The following is a 12,069-nucleotide window of genomic DNA, read 5'->3' on the forward strand; positions in this document are numbered from 1 at the left end:
TAATGTCAGGTAGCGCTACGGACCCCGGTCGAAATTCGTACAAAAAATTGATTATAAACGTTTTTATGACCTTTTTGCATTGTAAAGCCGTTAAAAGGTTTATTCTGACATATCTGAATGATGCGAGATGATTTCAACCTTATATCTGATAATTCTGGCAATATTTGAAGAAATAGCTAAATATCGTATTTATGACATCATAATTGATTCGACCACACCCAAAATAGGGCGTGGCGATTCTTTACATGCTGGTGATCATTGTCTGTAAGTTTGATGGTCATAGCCAAAGCGGTTCATGAAATACGGCGGGGGGCCTTCTCAGCCTCCCCCCCAATCAGAGACAGCTAAAAAAAGCCCAGTCTGAATAGGGTTTAAAGTGTCCCAAAAATAAGAACGGCCCAGTAGTCCAGTCAATCTGTGGTTTCAGGTGGAACTAATTGCAATATAATTTCTCTCAACGGATTTTGAACAAGTGATACAACCTATACTAAAAGTCCACAAAAATCCCTTTGGTTGAACATCCTGAAATTTGTGATTTTTCCATTTCGGAGCAAAACCACAGGGTACCCGCGTCGGTAAGCAACAATAGTAAAAGAACCGAAAAGAGAAGATAGCTTTTTGTCTGAGACTGCGTGTGCAGTTGAGCTCAGCCAAAACGTCAACACAAATGTCGAATCTGATTGGCTCATCCACGTCTAAAATAGCCTGATCCTAGGAAACGCCGTGACACATATAGTACCAGAATGTGGGGAAGTTGTTGCATCTACTTATGAGCCCCTGGCCTGAATCAGAAAATTTCCAATGTCATTGGACAAAAATTACTAAAGACACAAATTCTAGTGTCAAAATAAAAGCACTGTTTGTAGTTAGCTGGCTGGCAAGGCTGACAGTTATTAATTATTGCTGGGTCTCAGTGTTCCTGGAAAGGGAGTACTGGCTGGCTGGTTAATGAGCTGATAGTAATTGTTGATACAGTTACTTGCACAGTGTTGGCTCATCAAAGCCAATGGTCCTATTGTAGACCACCTTTTGTTGTCCAAGTTGGGCAAAGCTAGCAATTGAATAGTAAACACTGTATTACTTGGCAGTGGCATGGTCTATAGGCCATTTAGTACTGCAGCTAGCGAGCTGGCATGTTGATCAGCAGTGAAAATCACTGCTGGCCTGCGGAAGGTGGAATGAGAGATCAATCCGTTTTCCTCTTGAATTTTTTTTATTAGACAAAACTGCTACAAGTACTATACTCAGCAAAGAGATGAAACGCTACCACCATGAACAGGGTATTTATTGTGCCCATACAACATGAAATATACTAGTATAACTGAATTCCTTTTTTTATGAATATTCAATCAAATTATAATTAATAACTGCTCCTACTGTGGATTGGTCTATTGCCTGTGAGGGCAAGGCTGGTTGTTGATGCAGTGTCGACTCAACGTTGTGGTCAATACACTGTGACCAGCAATTGGAATCCAGGCAAGTATGTACTTTGTACATGAAACTTTCCCTCTTTTTCTTCTTCAACATTTGCTAGAAATGATACATCCCAATCGATTGTAAATATTCACGAGTTATCATAGAGCATGAAAAGTGTACCACATGAAGAATCATTGCACATAACCAATCCAAAGCAGCAGGTGCAAGTGCAGCAAAGTTATAGAAACTGCCAAGCAACAAGCAAGTTGAAAGAAATCTTCAAACATCTCCTTTTATATAAAGAGAGTGCCCGAGCAGAACACACTAACAGGTGATGGCAGATGGTCTTTAGCATTGTTCTTTATGGTAATGTGAATGTATAACCTTTTTACACAATGCACAGGTACTATTGTGTGCATGGGAAGTCAATATTGGTGAAGTACAGTATTAGCTGGATATACACAAATGAAACGTTAAGTGTTTGATTGAACATTTGGTAAGCGTTTGTTATATAATACTGAAACCCTAATATCACTGGATGTGTAACATATTCTATTTCTTTTCTATGAGAAATTATGTGCTACGTACACAAAAAGACATTTTGGAGCATTATGTGCCATCTAGCCTACTGCTACAGTATAACAATAAGGAAGAGGTAAAGTAACTCTGATTATGGTTTGCATCTTAATATCAAACACTATGCTTTTCATCACTAACAATGCTGTAAGTTATCCACAGAGAGATTTTGTGTGACCTCAATAAGCTTCAACTAGCAAATATATAATTTTTAGAAAATTACAGACACAGAAGGACGTTTGGAATCCTGTTCTGTCATCTAGTCAACTGCAGGCTTTAACATTAAGAGAAGAGGTACAGTTACTATGGATATTTATGTCTTTTTCTTGGTTTAATAGGAGCAAAATCATTCTTCCATGAGAACATACAATACATTTTTAATCACTAAAACACAGCTTGTTGTAATTTTTATAAGAAAATCAAATCATTGAAGTACCCAGAAGGCGTTTAAACAATCATATGTCAAAAGTATAAAATACTTTTTTATATATTTGTTATATCAGAGTCACTACCTCAGCCAGCCGGATTTTGCTTTCTTTTTGAGATGTGATAATTGTTTGATTGAACATTTGGTAAGTTTTGTCATAAAACACTGCAACCTTAATACCACTAGATGTGTAACATATTCATTTTTGTTTCTATGAGAAATGTGCTACATAGAATGACATTTGTAAGCATGATCTGCCATCTAGTCTACTGCTATAAAAACAAGGAAAGAGGTTAAGTTACCATGATTATGGTTTGCATATATCATTAAACACTATGTTTTCAACTACTTACACCTTCTAATTAGCTAACACCGAAGACCCAGGCAGATATGAAAATCAGTAAAAGATTGTTTACCTTTCCTCTATTTTTTTTCTTTTTGACAATTAGTGTTAGATAAGACGTAAGGACAAGCCTGATCTGTCATCTTGTCAACTGCTTTTACAATAAAAAAATAGGTAAAGTAACTACTGTCACTCCCCTTTAATAAGGATAGTTACATATGCGTGTATAACTGATTTTGTTTCCTTTTTTAGATGTAGTAATTTGCAGATACCAGATGGATGTAGAGATGCTACATACACCAGTTGTAGACAAATATAAGGTAAAGTAGATCAAAAGAGATAGAAAGAACATATAATGTCCCAAAGAAAGGTTGTATTTCTGACAACCTCAACACAACACAAGACCTTTTTTTTGCAAGACTAGCTTTTCTGCTAGCTTACTCAGTAACATCTGGTAAGCAGGTAAGTGCAAGACATGGAAATTGGCCAGTGACTGTGAATTATGAAAGAAAATAAGCTTTATATGACAGTCTTGGTGAACTCTATTCACTTTGAATCCTCCGAACGTTATTACTATAAAAGATGACTTAATGTTTCTAGGTGTCACTGGTCTTATTCATATGACTCAATTATGCACATGTTCCCCCCCTCAGTTCTCCAAGATGCTTTGCTGGTATAAATAAAATTGGTGGCTGATGCTCTGGCTGGCAATATTTCTTCAAAAAGCTCCAAGACTTGTCATTGCAGCAACTCTCATTGGATACCATTTCTTGCTTTAACCGTAATTATGAGTTAAGGGCTCTAACCCTCGGAGCCTATTAACGCATTGCATTCGGTTGAGGAGTACGTTTTCAGTGTATTTTTCCCAGAAAGGGTTTTATCTCTGTTTTTTTTTCGTACCGGGCAATGTATCAGTATGATGTATTCCTTTTTTATATAAAAATGGGGAAACAATACAATATTATTGTAAAAATTATCTCTAAGCTAATAGAATTATTCAAAACGAGATTGATTAAAGAGATGCATTAAAATAACAGTTAGTCGATATTTTTCTCCTTTACTAGTATGTATTGGGGTCCTTGTGCTCATTTCATTATTCATTCATCACAAGAACAGCCATGGCAAATATTAGTCCAGTATTTCAGAGAGCCTTTATCATTATACCACCTCAACACTACATTTCGTCAATATTTACTTAAAAAAAATCAAACAACTTAAATACTAGTTTAAGACCTTCACATGCACAATTATGACACAAGTATGAATATGCTCGTCCACGCAGGCTCCGCTTTTAGGCAGTGCAAGACTACTGCATATCCCCATCAAAACAGTAGATAGATTGCGTGTAATGGACTTGGGCCGCCTGTGGTTGAGCGAATTGTAAATCCTAAAGGAGCATAGATGACTTTTTAGGGAGAGTCCCTCACCCACCAGGGAGTTAAACAAAAAGCAAACAACAATTACTGTGTATACATATTCAACAATATAAAGAAAGATCGCTTTTACTTTGGTAAAATAAAGCTGGGATTCTTTAGACCGATACTAAAACTATCGTAACCCAAGTTGCGTAACCTGGCCTTCCCAAAACACACAGGAAAACCAAGCGATCAATGTCAGTACTCCAAGGAATACCTGTGGTTTAAGCGGGAAAATCAAGAGGGGCGGCGCGCGCGAAAACAAAAATTTAAATATTACCCTTGCAGTTGTGTTACACCAAAACGTAAGTACACAACACTTAACCTGAACTACCTATTTACCTCCGTTTTTCTAGCTCGCTTAAAAGGCAAGAAATACCTTTTTTGTTCCTTTACTTTAATTTTACATTTTCCACAGAATGTCGCAAAACGCACAGCCCGCCGGACCGCCCCCATCGAGCGGCGGCAAACGAGAAGGTATCAATCACTTGCGCTCCTTTTAGGAACAAACCTTAGCATATTTGAAGCGAAAATGTTGGTAATTACTAAAAAAAGATTCAAACAGAGGACTGTCAAGCGATAAAAATTCGGAGTGTGTAGGTACAATACGGTACAATACCCAAATACTAGATACACGACAGGTTTTACTTTACAAGTTTCTTAGTTATTTAAGTTAAGCTTACTTAAGCTTGTACTTAAATATTAGCCAATGAGTCATATCATAATAATAGTGTGTTGATTAGTGCAGCGAACTCAAAACTATTATTATACTTAATGCTTGACAGAAAATAATCAGCAGAAAGGGAAAAGAAAAAGTAAGTACAAAAAATACAAATCAAGCTTACATCATATACTTGAATTGAATACAATAGACCAAAACTGGAATTCGACTCTGCCAAATTTCCGTCTTTAATAAGACTTCTTCGGGGCAGACATTCATATCTAGAATTAATTGTTGTTTTTTTATTTAAGCTTAACTTAACTTTAAGCTTATATTTCGCTTTTTGATTTACAGCATGTGAAAAGTGTAAAGGTCACGGCCATAAGGCTGAAAAATGTCCCACTGACGGGACAAGTAAGTATATGTAGAAAGAACTTGAAGTGTGAAAATGTAATGACAATTTAACAAGTGTTTAACATATTTATTTCATCAGATAATAATGTGCGCTGTTATAGGTGTCGGGGGCAGGGGCACAAAAAAAAAAAACAATGCCCCACACAACCTCAAAGTAAGTATTGAAGAATCTCTGGTTTAGTTGATTTCTTTATCTTAATTTTAGAGTATTTCATAAAATATTCCAACAAATGTCATTGCAATACGCTTTTGCAGTGCTCACTGAGGATATGAAACAGACTGATAAGTTAATTGTAAAGGTGATGGTAATTTCTGCCTAGAACTATACACCTATTTCAAGTAAGGTTGCATCAGAGAGTCCTCGTCTGGTAACATGCAAGGTTGTTGTGTGTCAATTACAGCATAAAATATAAAAAAAACTGAATTTACATGACCCATTAATTAATTGATTCTAGATGGTGTTTATTGGTGTATTTTAGGTGAACGTTTGGAAAATATGTAATTTGATACTAATCTTTCATCCTTTTTTATAGAGAAGAACAACAACAAGACGAAAAGAGGCAATGCAGCTGCAGGCGGTGGCAGTGGTGGGGCAAAGCATATATTGATTTCCATATTTAGGGGAGTGCTTTTGGTGCCTCCTCTAAATATGGAAATTAATTGTTACCTGGTAGACAAACTGTTGTCTCTTTATTAATACATGTTTTGACATTTATTATTTTATATAATACACCTATTTCAAATGAGCTTGCAATACCAATGTCACAAACTGCAGTGCTTCAAAGATATCAAATGAGCCAACAAATAAGCATAGATCAAAGCTTACCCATGTTTCTTTTTGTGTGTCTTTTGAATGAACCAATCAGCATTACCACACATTGATCCTCCAATGCAATACCTTGTTTGAAATAGGTGTATAATATATATTTAAAAAATATTGTAACCTGTTATATTTTAGTATTCTTGATCTAAATAACCAATAGGTTCTCATGACAATACAATATTTGATTAGGTTGTGCATGATTTTTCATAGCCAAATTATCAATGATAAGACACAAGCATAATTTTATAAATGAAGACTTTTTAATGAATCATTTTATTTTTTCATGTCAATGCAATATTTATATTGTGGTGTGCACAATTTTTCTTAGCCAAATTATAAAGGATAGGACACGAGCCTAACTTTAGAAATGAATAATTTTTGAATGAACCATTTTAATTTCCTGTGTCAATACATTATTTTTATTATGGCTTGCACAATTTTTCACAACCAAATTATATGTGATAAGACACCAGCCTAAATAAATGCTTTTAAATTAAAAGCCATGATCTCTTAATAATTCAGAATAACACCTTTTTTAACATCATGCATTTTTCCTACTTACGTGTATACACCACTTAATAGCAATCCCATACTGCTGGATTTCAGCTTTGACTTTTTCATGTCAAATAATGGTACATAATTTGTACAATGATAATAAAAACAAGCATTTTCTAAAAGGCACCCATTTGTTAATAAAAGTATTTATTGTCATTCTCGTGCTCAATTCAATTCATTCATCCATCATAATCCTGGGTAGTCTTTCTGGGGGAGTGGAGGGAGGTAAATATATCAGTTGTTATTGAATACAAAAATTCATTAATTTGATACCCCTAAAGGATAGCAGTATCAGAATAACCATTAAACACCCCCTGAGGGATAGTAGTTGGGTGAAGTTTATACCCTAAAGATAGAATAATTATCTACACACCATCTACTTTTTTGGAGAGCCAAACCCCAGGGGGTGGGGGTCATGGCAGAAATTAGTAATGTACCCAAGACACCAGGAGTTACTTGGAAATGGATATAAAATATAAAAACTACTCCAAAGCTAGTTTGCATCCCCTATATCCACAAATTTGCTACAAGTATTGCTGAAAAAGTGCATCCACGCAGGCTCCGCTTTTAGGCAGTGCCTAAATCTATATATTATGATCATTATATGATCACGATGTATCTGTTTCTTTTTTCAGATCAGATAGTGGATCTAATGTCTTTTATGAAATATAAACGTGAATGTTTCACGGGAACCCACTAGTTACTATATATAAAACTATAATTACTATATATAAAACGCTAAGGAATGGACTGTTGTCCACCTTTTACGATAAAACGGCTGAGCTAGTAAACTCCGAAACCACGCCATTTCCACATTGCCGGGGAGGTGTGCAAAATGGTTTTTATTTCAAGATTATACCGGATAGAAAAGTTCTAATTCATGCGTTTTTGTAAGCGAGAGGTCACACTCGCAAAGGCGCAATTTTAAAGATTTCACAGAAGCACAAAAATAATTTATTTCCCGCAGCAAAAAGGACTAATTACCTTCAGACCCCCGTGTCTTCCAAGAAAAACACTCTAAAAGTATACAGTAATAAGGCTATTCTAGACAATTTCGAAAGATGTGTAAACAAACCTTCGAGCGCTCGGAAAATCATCAAATCTTAAAAAAATTCAAATACTTGCCGTAGTTTCATAGCGTAGATATATATTATTAATTGTAGCTGAAAGCACAACCGTCTAACAGTATACAGTAATAAGGCTATTCTAGACAATTTCGAAAGATGTGTAAACAAACCTTCGAGCGCGCGGAAAATCATCAAATCTTAAAAAAATTCAAATACATGCCGTAGTTTCATAGCATAGATATATATTATTAATTGTAGCTGAAAGCACAACCGTCTTTTTATCGTTATTTAGAAAGGCATTATTCCTACTTCGAAAAGAAAGTAAATTCTTTAGCTACATCGCGCATAAACAAAACGGTTCGCAAACAAGAAAACGAAAGAAAAGTACTTCTATCTACAACTGCAAGACTTTTGACTTTTAAACTCATTCAATTCAACCATTAAAGGACGGTGCATAAACGCTTATTTAATCAGATCGAGTTGGGGCCCAACACTTCTGTTTTTATCAGATCAATCTCTATATAAGAACTAAGAAGTACGTAGTACTCATCGTTTTTTTTATAAAAGAAAACGTTTTGTTATTACAAATAGTTGGCGGTCATTTTGTGTTTTCAGACCCACATACCTTTCATGTCACATCGAGTTTCATTAAAAGTATGGATTCGACCACCAAATAACACACGTAAGCCCGAGAGCCAACGAAGCGAGGATTCACGACCCACTCTCTTATTCACAATAAACGTGCGAACTGGCATGGTTTGAATTTGGTAGTCCATTCTCGGTGGAATACTAAAATAAGGGCGGTATTTTATAGAAAGCGCCTTTTCACATTTTTATAAGGTAAATCAAACATAAGATAAATATATTGGGGACTAAAAAGGGGGGCATTTGTTTAATTAATTTTTACGACGATGCATACTATTCCTTTGAAGCACCAGTAAGCCCAATACATTGAAGGATTGAAATATACCTATTACCTATAGTTATAACAAATAATTGCTTTTCGTGAATATTTCACGGGTACCACTTGTTTTTAATAAAATGTGTAGTGGTACCATGTTCGCAGGCACCCAGCACGGGCCACACACATTATTTGTGTTTTGTTTTTGTTATTCTTGCGCATTAGCGCGTTGTTGGCGAAGGGTAGTAATGAAGGCCCTATTTTTTATAAGGACAACACTAGCTCTCGCCACCACAGAGGATATTCTGTATCACAGATCCCTGAAACTAACATAGCACCTACCAATGTGATAATCTAAGATCTCGGTAGTTAAGCCAGTCATCGCAGCAACTCCTTAATGAAAACACACTTAAACAATTAGTATACGACCGCAAATGGCTAAAGCCTGAACGTGTTAGTGAATGTATGGAGTTGAAACGTGCAGCGGAACAGGCCATGATACCGCTGACCGTTAATTTAGGCCCTCAGAGTCGGATATTTCGTATAAGTATAGGCACTTTTCAGTCTTTTTGAACAACCCCTTGTTTAGGGCGCAAGATATGGCTAATAGAATTGTGGTCACGGGAGGTACAAAGCCCTTTAATGGTAAATGCTGTGGTAGTAGCAAAGTCCTTTAGTGGTAAATGCTTTGGTAATAGCTTTTTTGTTCATAGGAATGGTGGTCACGGCAGATACAAAGTCCTTAAGTCGTAAATGCTGTGGTAGTAGCAAAGTCCTTTAGTGGTAAATGCTGTCGTAGTAGCAAAGTCCTTTAGTGGTAAATGCTGTCGTAGTAGCAAAGTCCTTTAGTGGTAAATGCTGTCGTAGTAGCTTTTGTGTTCATAGGAACAGTGAAATGGTGGCTGCAACAGCTCAGCCATTGGGTATCCTGTGTTGCTCTTTCAGAGGCTAACGGTATGGGATGATTTACTGCTGCCCCTATCTACCCACCCACGTGCCTGGGGTATGGAATGATCTACTGCCCCTATCTACCCACCCACGTGCCTGGGGTATGGAATGATCTACTGCTGCCCCTATCTACCCACCCACGTGCCTGGGGTATGGAATGATCTACTGCCCCTATCTACCCACCCACGTGCCTGGGGTATGGAATGATCTACTGCTATCCCTATCTACCCACCCACGTGCCTGGGGTATGGAATGATCTACTGCTGCCCCTATCTACCCACCCACGTGCCTGGGGTATGAAATGATCTACTGCCCCTATCTACCCACCCACATGCCTGGGGTATGGAATGATCTACTGCCCCTATCTACCCACCCACGTGCCTGGGGTATGGAATGATCTACTACCCCTATCTACCCACCCACATGCCTGGGGTATGGAATGATCTACTGCTGCCCCTATCTACCCACCCACGTGCCTGGGGTATGGAATGATCTACTGCTGCCCCTATCTACCCACCCACGTGCCTGGGGTATGGAATGATCTACTACCCCTATCTACCCACCCACATGCCTGGGGTATGGAATGATCTACTGCTATCCCTATCTACCCACCCACATGCCTGGGGTATGAAATGATCTACTGCTGCCCCTATCTACCCACCCACGTGCCTGGGGTATGGAATGATCTACTACCCCTATCTACCCACCCACATGCCTGGGGTATGGAATGATCTACTGCTATCCCTATCTACCCACCCACATGCCTGGGGTATGAAATGATCTACTGCTGCCCCTATCTACCCACCCACGTGCCTGGGGTATGGAATGATCTTCTGCTGCCCCTATCTACTCACCCACGTCCCTGGGGTATGGAATGATCTACTGCTGCCCCTATCTACCCACCCACGTCCCTGGGGTATGGAATGATCTACTGCCCCTATCTACCTACCCACGTGCCTGGGGTATGGAATGATCTACTGCCCCTATCTACCTACCCACATGCCTGGGGTATGGAATGATCTACTGCTGCCCCTATCTACCCACCCACGTGCCTGGGGTATGGAATGATCTACTGCTGCCCCTATCTACCCACCCACATGCCTGGGGTATGGAATGATCTACTGCTGCCCCTATCTACCCACCCACGTGCCTGGGGTATGGAATGATCTACTGCTGCCCCTATCTACCCACCCACGTGCCTGGGGTATGGAATGATCTACTGTCCCTATCTACCCACCCACGTGTCTGGGGTATGGAATGATCTACTGCTGCCCCTTTCTACCCACCCACGTGCCTGGGGTATGGAATGATCTACTGCCCCTATCTACCCACCCACGTGCCTGGGGGTATGGAATGATCTACTGCTATCCCTATCTACCCACCCACGTGCCTGGGGTATGGAATGATCTACTGCCCCTATCTACCCACCCACGTGCCTGGGGTATGGAATGATCTACTGCTATCCCTATCTACCCACCCACGTGCCTGGGGTATGGAATGATCTACTGCTGCCCCTATCTACCCACCCACGTGCCTGGGGTATGAAATGATCTACTGCCCCTATCTACCCACCCACATGCCTGGGGTATGGAATGATCTACTGCCCCTATCAACCCACCCACGTGCCTGGGATATGGAATGATCTACTACCCTTATCTACCCACCCACATGACTGGGGTATGGAATGATCTACTGCTGCCCCTATCTACCCACCCACGTGCCTGGGGAATGGAATGATCTACTACCCCTATCTACCCACCCACATGCCTGGGGTATGGAATGATCTACTGCTATCCCTATCTACCCACCCACATGCCTGGGGTATGAAATGATCTACTGCTTCCCCTATCTACCCACCCACGTGCCTGGGGTATGGAATGATCTACTACCCCTATCTACCCACCCACATGCCTGGGGTATGGAATGATCTACTGCTATCCCTATCTACCCACCCACATGCCTGGGGTATGAAATGATCTACTGCTGCCCTATCTACCCACCCACGTGCCTGGGGTATGGAATGATCTACTACCCCTATCTACCCACCCACATGCCTGGGGTATGGAATGATCTACTGCTATCCCTATCTACCCACCCACATGCCTGGGGTATGAAATGATCTACTGCTGCCCCTATCTACCCACCCACGTGCCTGGGGTATGGAATGATCTACTACCCCTATCTACCCACCCACATGCCTGGGGTATGGAATGATCTACTGCTGCCCTTATCTACCCACCCACGTGCCTGGGGTATGGAATGATCTACTGCCCCTATCTACCTACCCACATGCCTGGGGTATGGAATGATCAACTGCTGCCCCTATCTACCCACCCACGTGCCTGGGGTATGGAATGATCTACTGCTGCCCCTATCTACCCACCCACATGCCTGGGGTATGGAATGATCTACTGCTGCCCCTATCTACCCACCCACGTGCCTGGGGTATGGAATGATCTACTGCTGCCCCTATCTACCCACCCACGTGCCTGGGGTATGGAATGATCTACTGCTGCCCCTATC

General features: G+C 39.9%; 1 protein-coding gene across 6 annotated transcripts; it reads left to right on the forward strand.

Moving 5' to 3' along the window:
- Positions 1 to 1,586: 1,586 nt before the first annotated feature.
- LOC116611706 (ATP-dependent RNA helicase glh-2) lies at positions 1,587 to 6,786 on the forward strand. 6 transcript variants are annotated; one of them, XM_048725460.1, is made up of 7 exons: positions 1,587 to 2,071; positions 2,208 to 2,286; positions 4,596 to 4,654; positions 4,963 to 4,992; positions 5,193 to 5,252; positions 5,332 to 5,406; positions 5,786 to 6,786. In XM_048725460.1, the coding sequence occupies exons 3-7, from the start codon at positions 4,597 to 4,599 to the stop codon at positions 5,947 to 5,949; spliced, it is 387 nt and encodes a 128-aa protein (XP_048581417.1). In that variant the 5' UTR covers positions 1,587 to 2,071; positions 2,208 to 2,286; position 4,596; the 3' UTR covers positions 5,950 to 6,786. The 6 variants fall into 6 exon arrangements, 2 of the variants coding, with proteins under 2 accessions (XP_048581417.1, XP_032228078.2); XM_032372187.2 differs by lacking the exons at positions 1,587 to 2,071; positions 2,208 to 2,286 and adding an exon at positions 4,008 to 4,482; XR_007307367.1 differs by lacking the exons at positions 4,596 to 4,654; positions 4,963 to 4,992; positions 5,193 to 5,252; positions 5,332 to 5,406; positions 5,786 to 6,786 and adding exons at positions 2,408 to 2,711; positions 2,869 to 2,933.
- Positions 6,787 to 12,069: the final 5,283 nt, after the last annotated feature.

This window comes from Nematostella vectensis, chromosome 1 (genome assembly GCF_932526225.1).
Source record: "Nematostella vectensis chromosome 1, jaNemVect1.1, whole genome shotgun sequence".
NCBI lineage: Eukaryota > Metazoa > Cnidaria > Anthozoa > Actiniaria > Edwardsiidae > Nematostella > Nematostella vectensis.

Bases quoted from the DNA above. Each gene is read 5' to 3' on its own strand.
- LOC116611706 (XM_048725460.1), top strand. From the start codon at position 4,597: ATGTCGCAAAACGCACAGCCCGCCGGACCGCCCCCATCGAGCGGCGGC. The intron at 5,253-5,331 runs GTAAGTATATGT...TTATTTCATCAG, and splicing joins ATGTCCCACTGACGGGACAA to ATAATAATGTGCGCTGTTAT. The intron at 5,407-5,785 runs GTAAGTATTGAA...CCTTTTTTATAG, and splicing joins ATGCCCCACACAACCTCAAA to AGAAGAACAACAACAAGACG.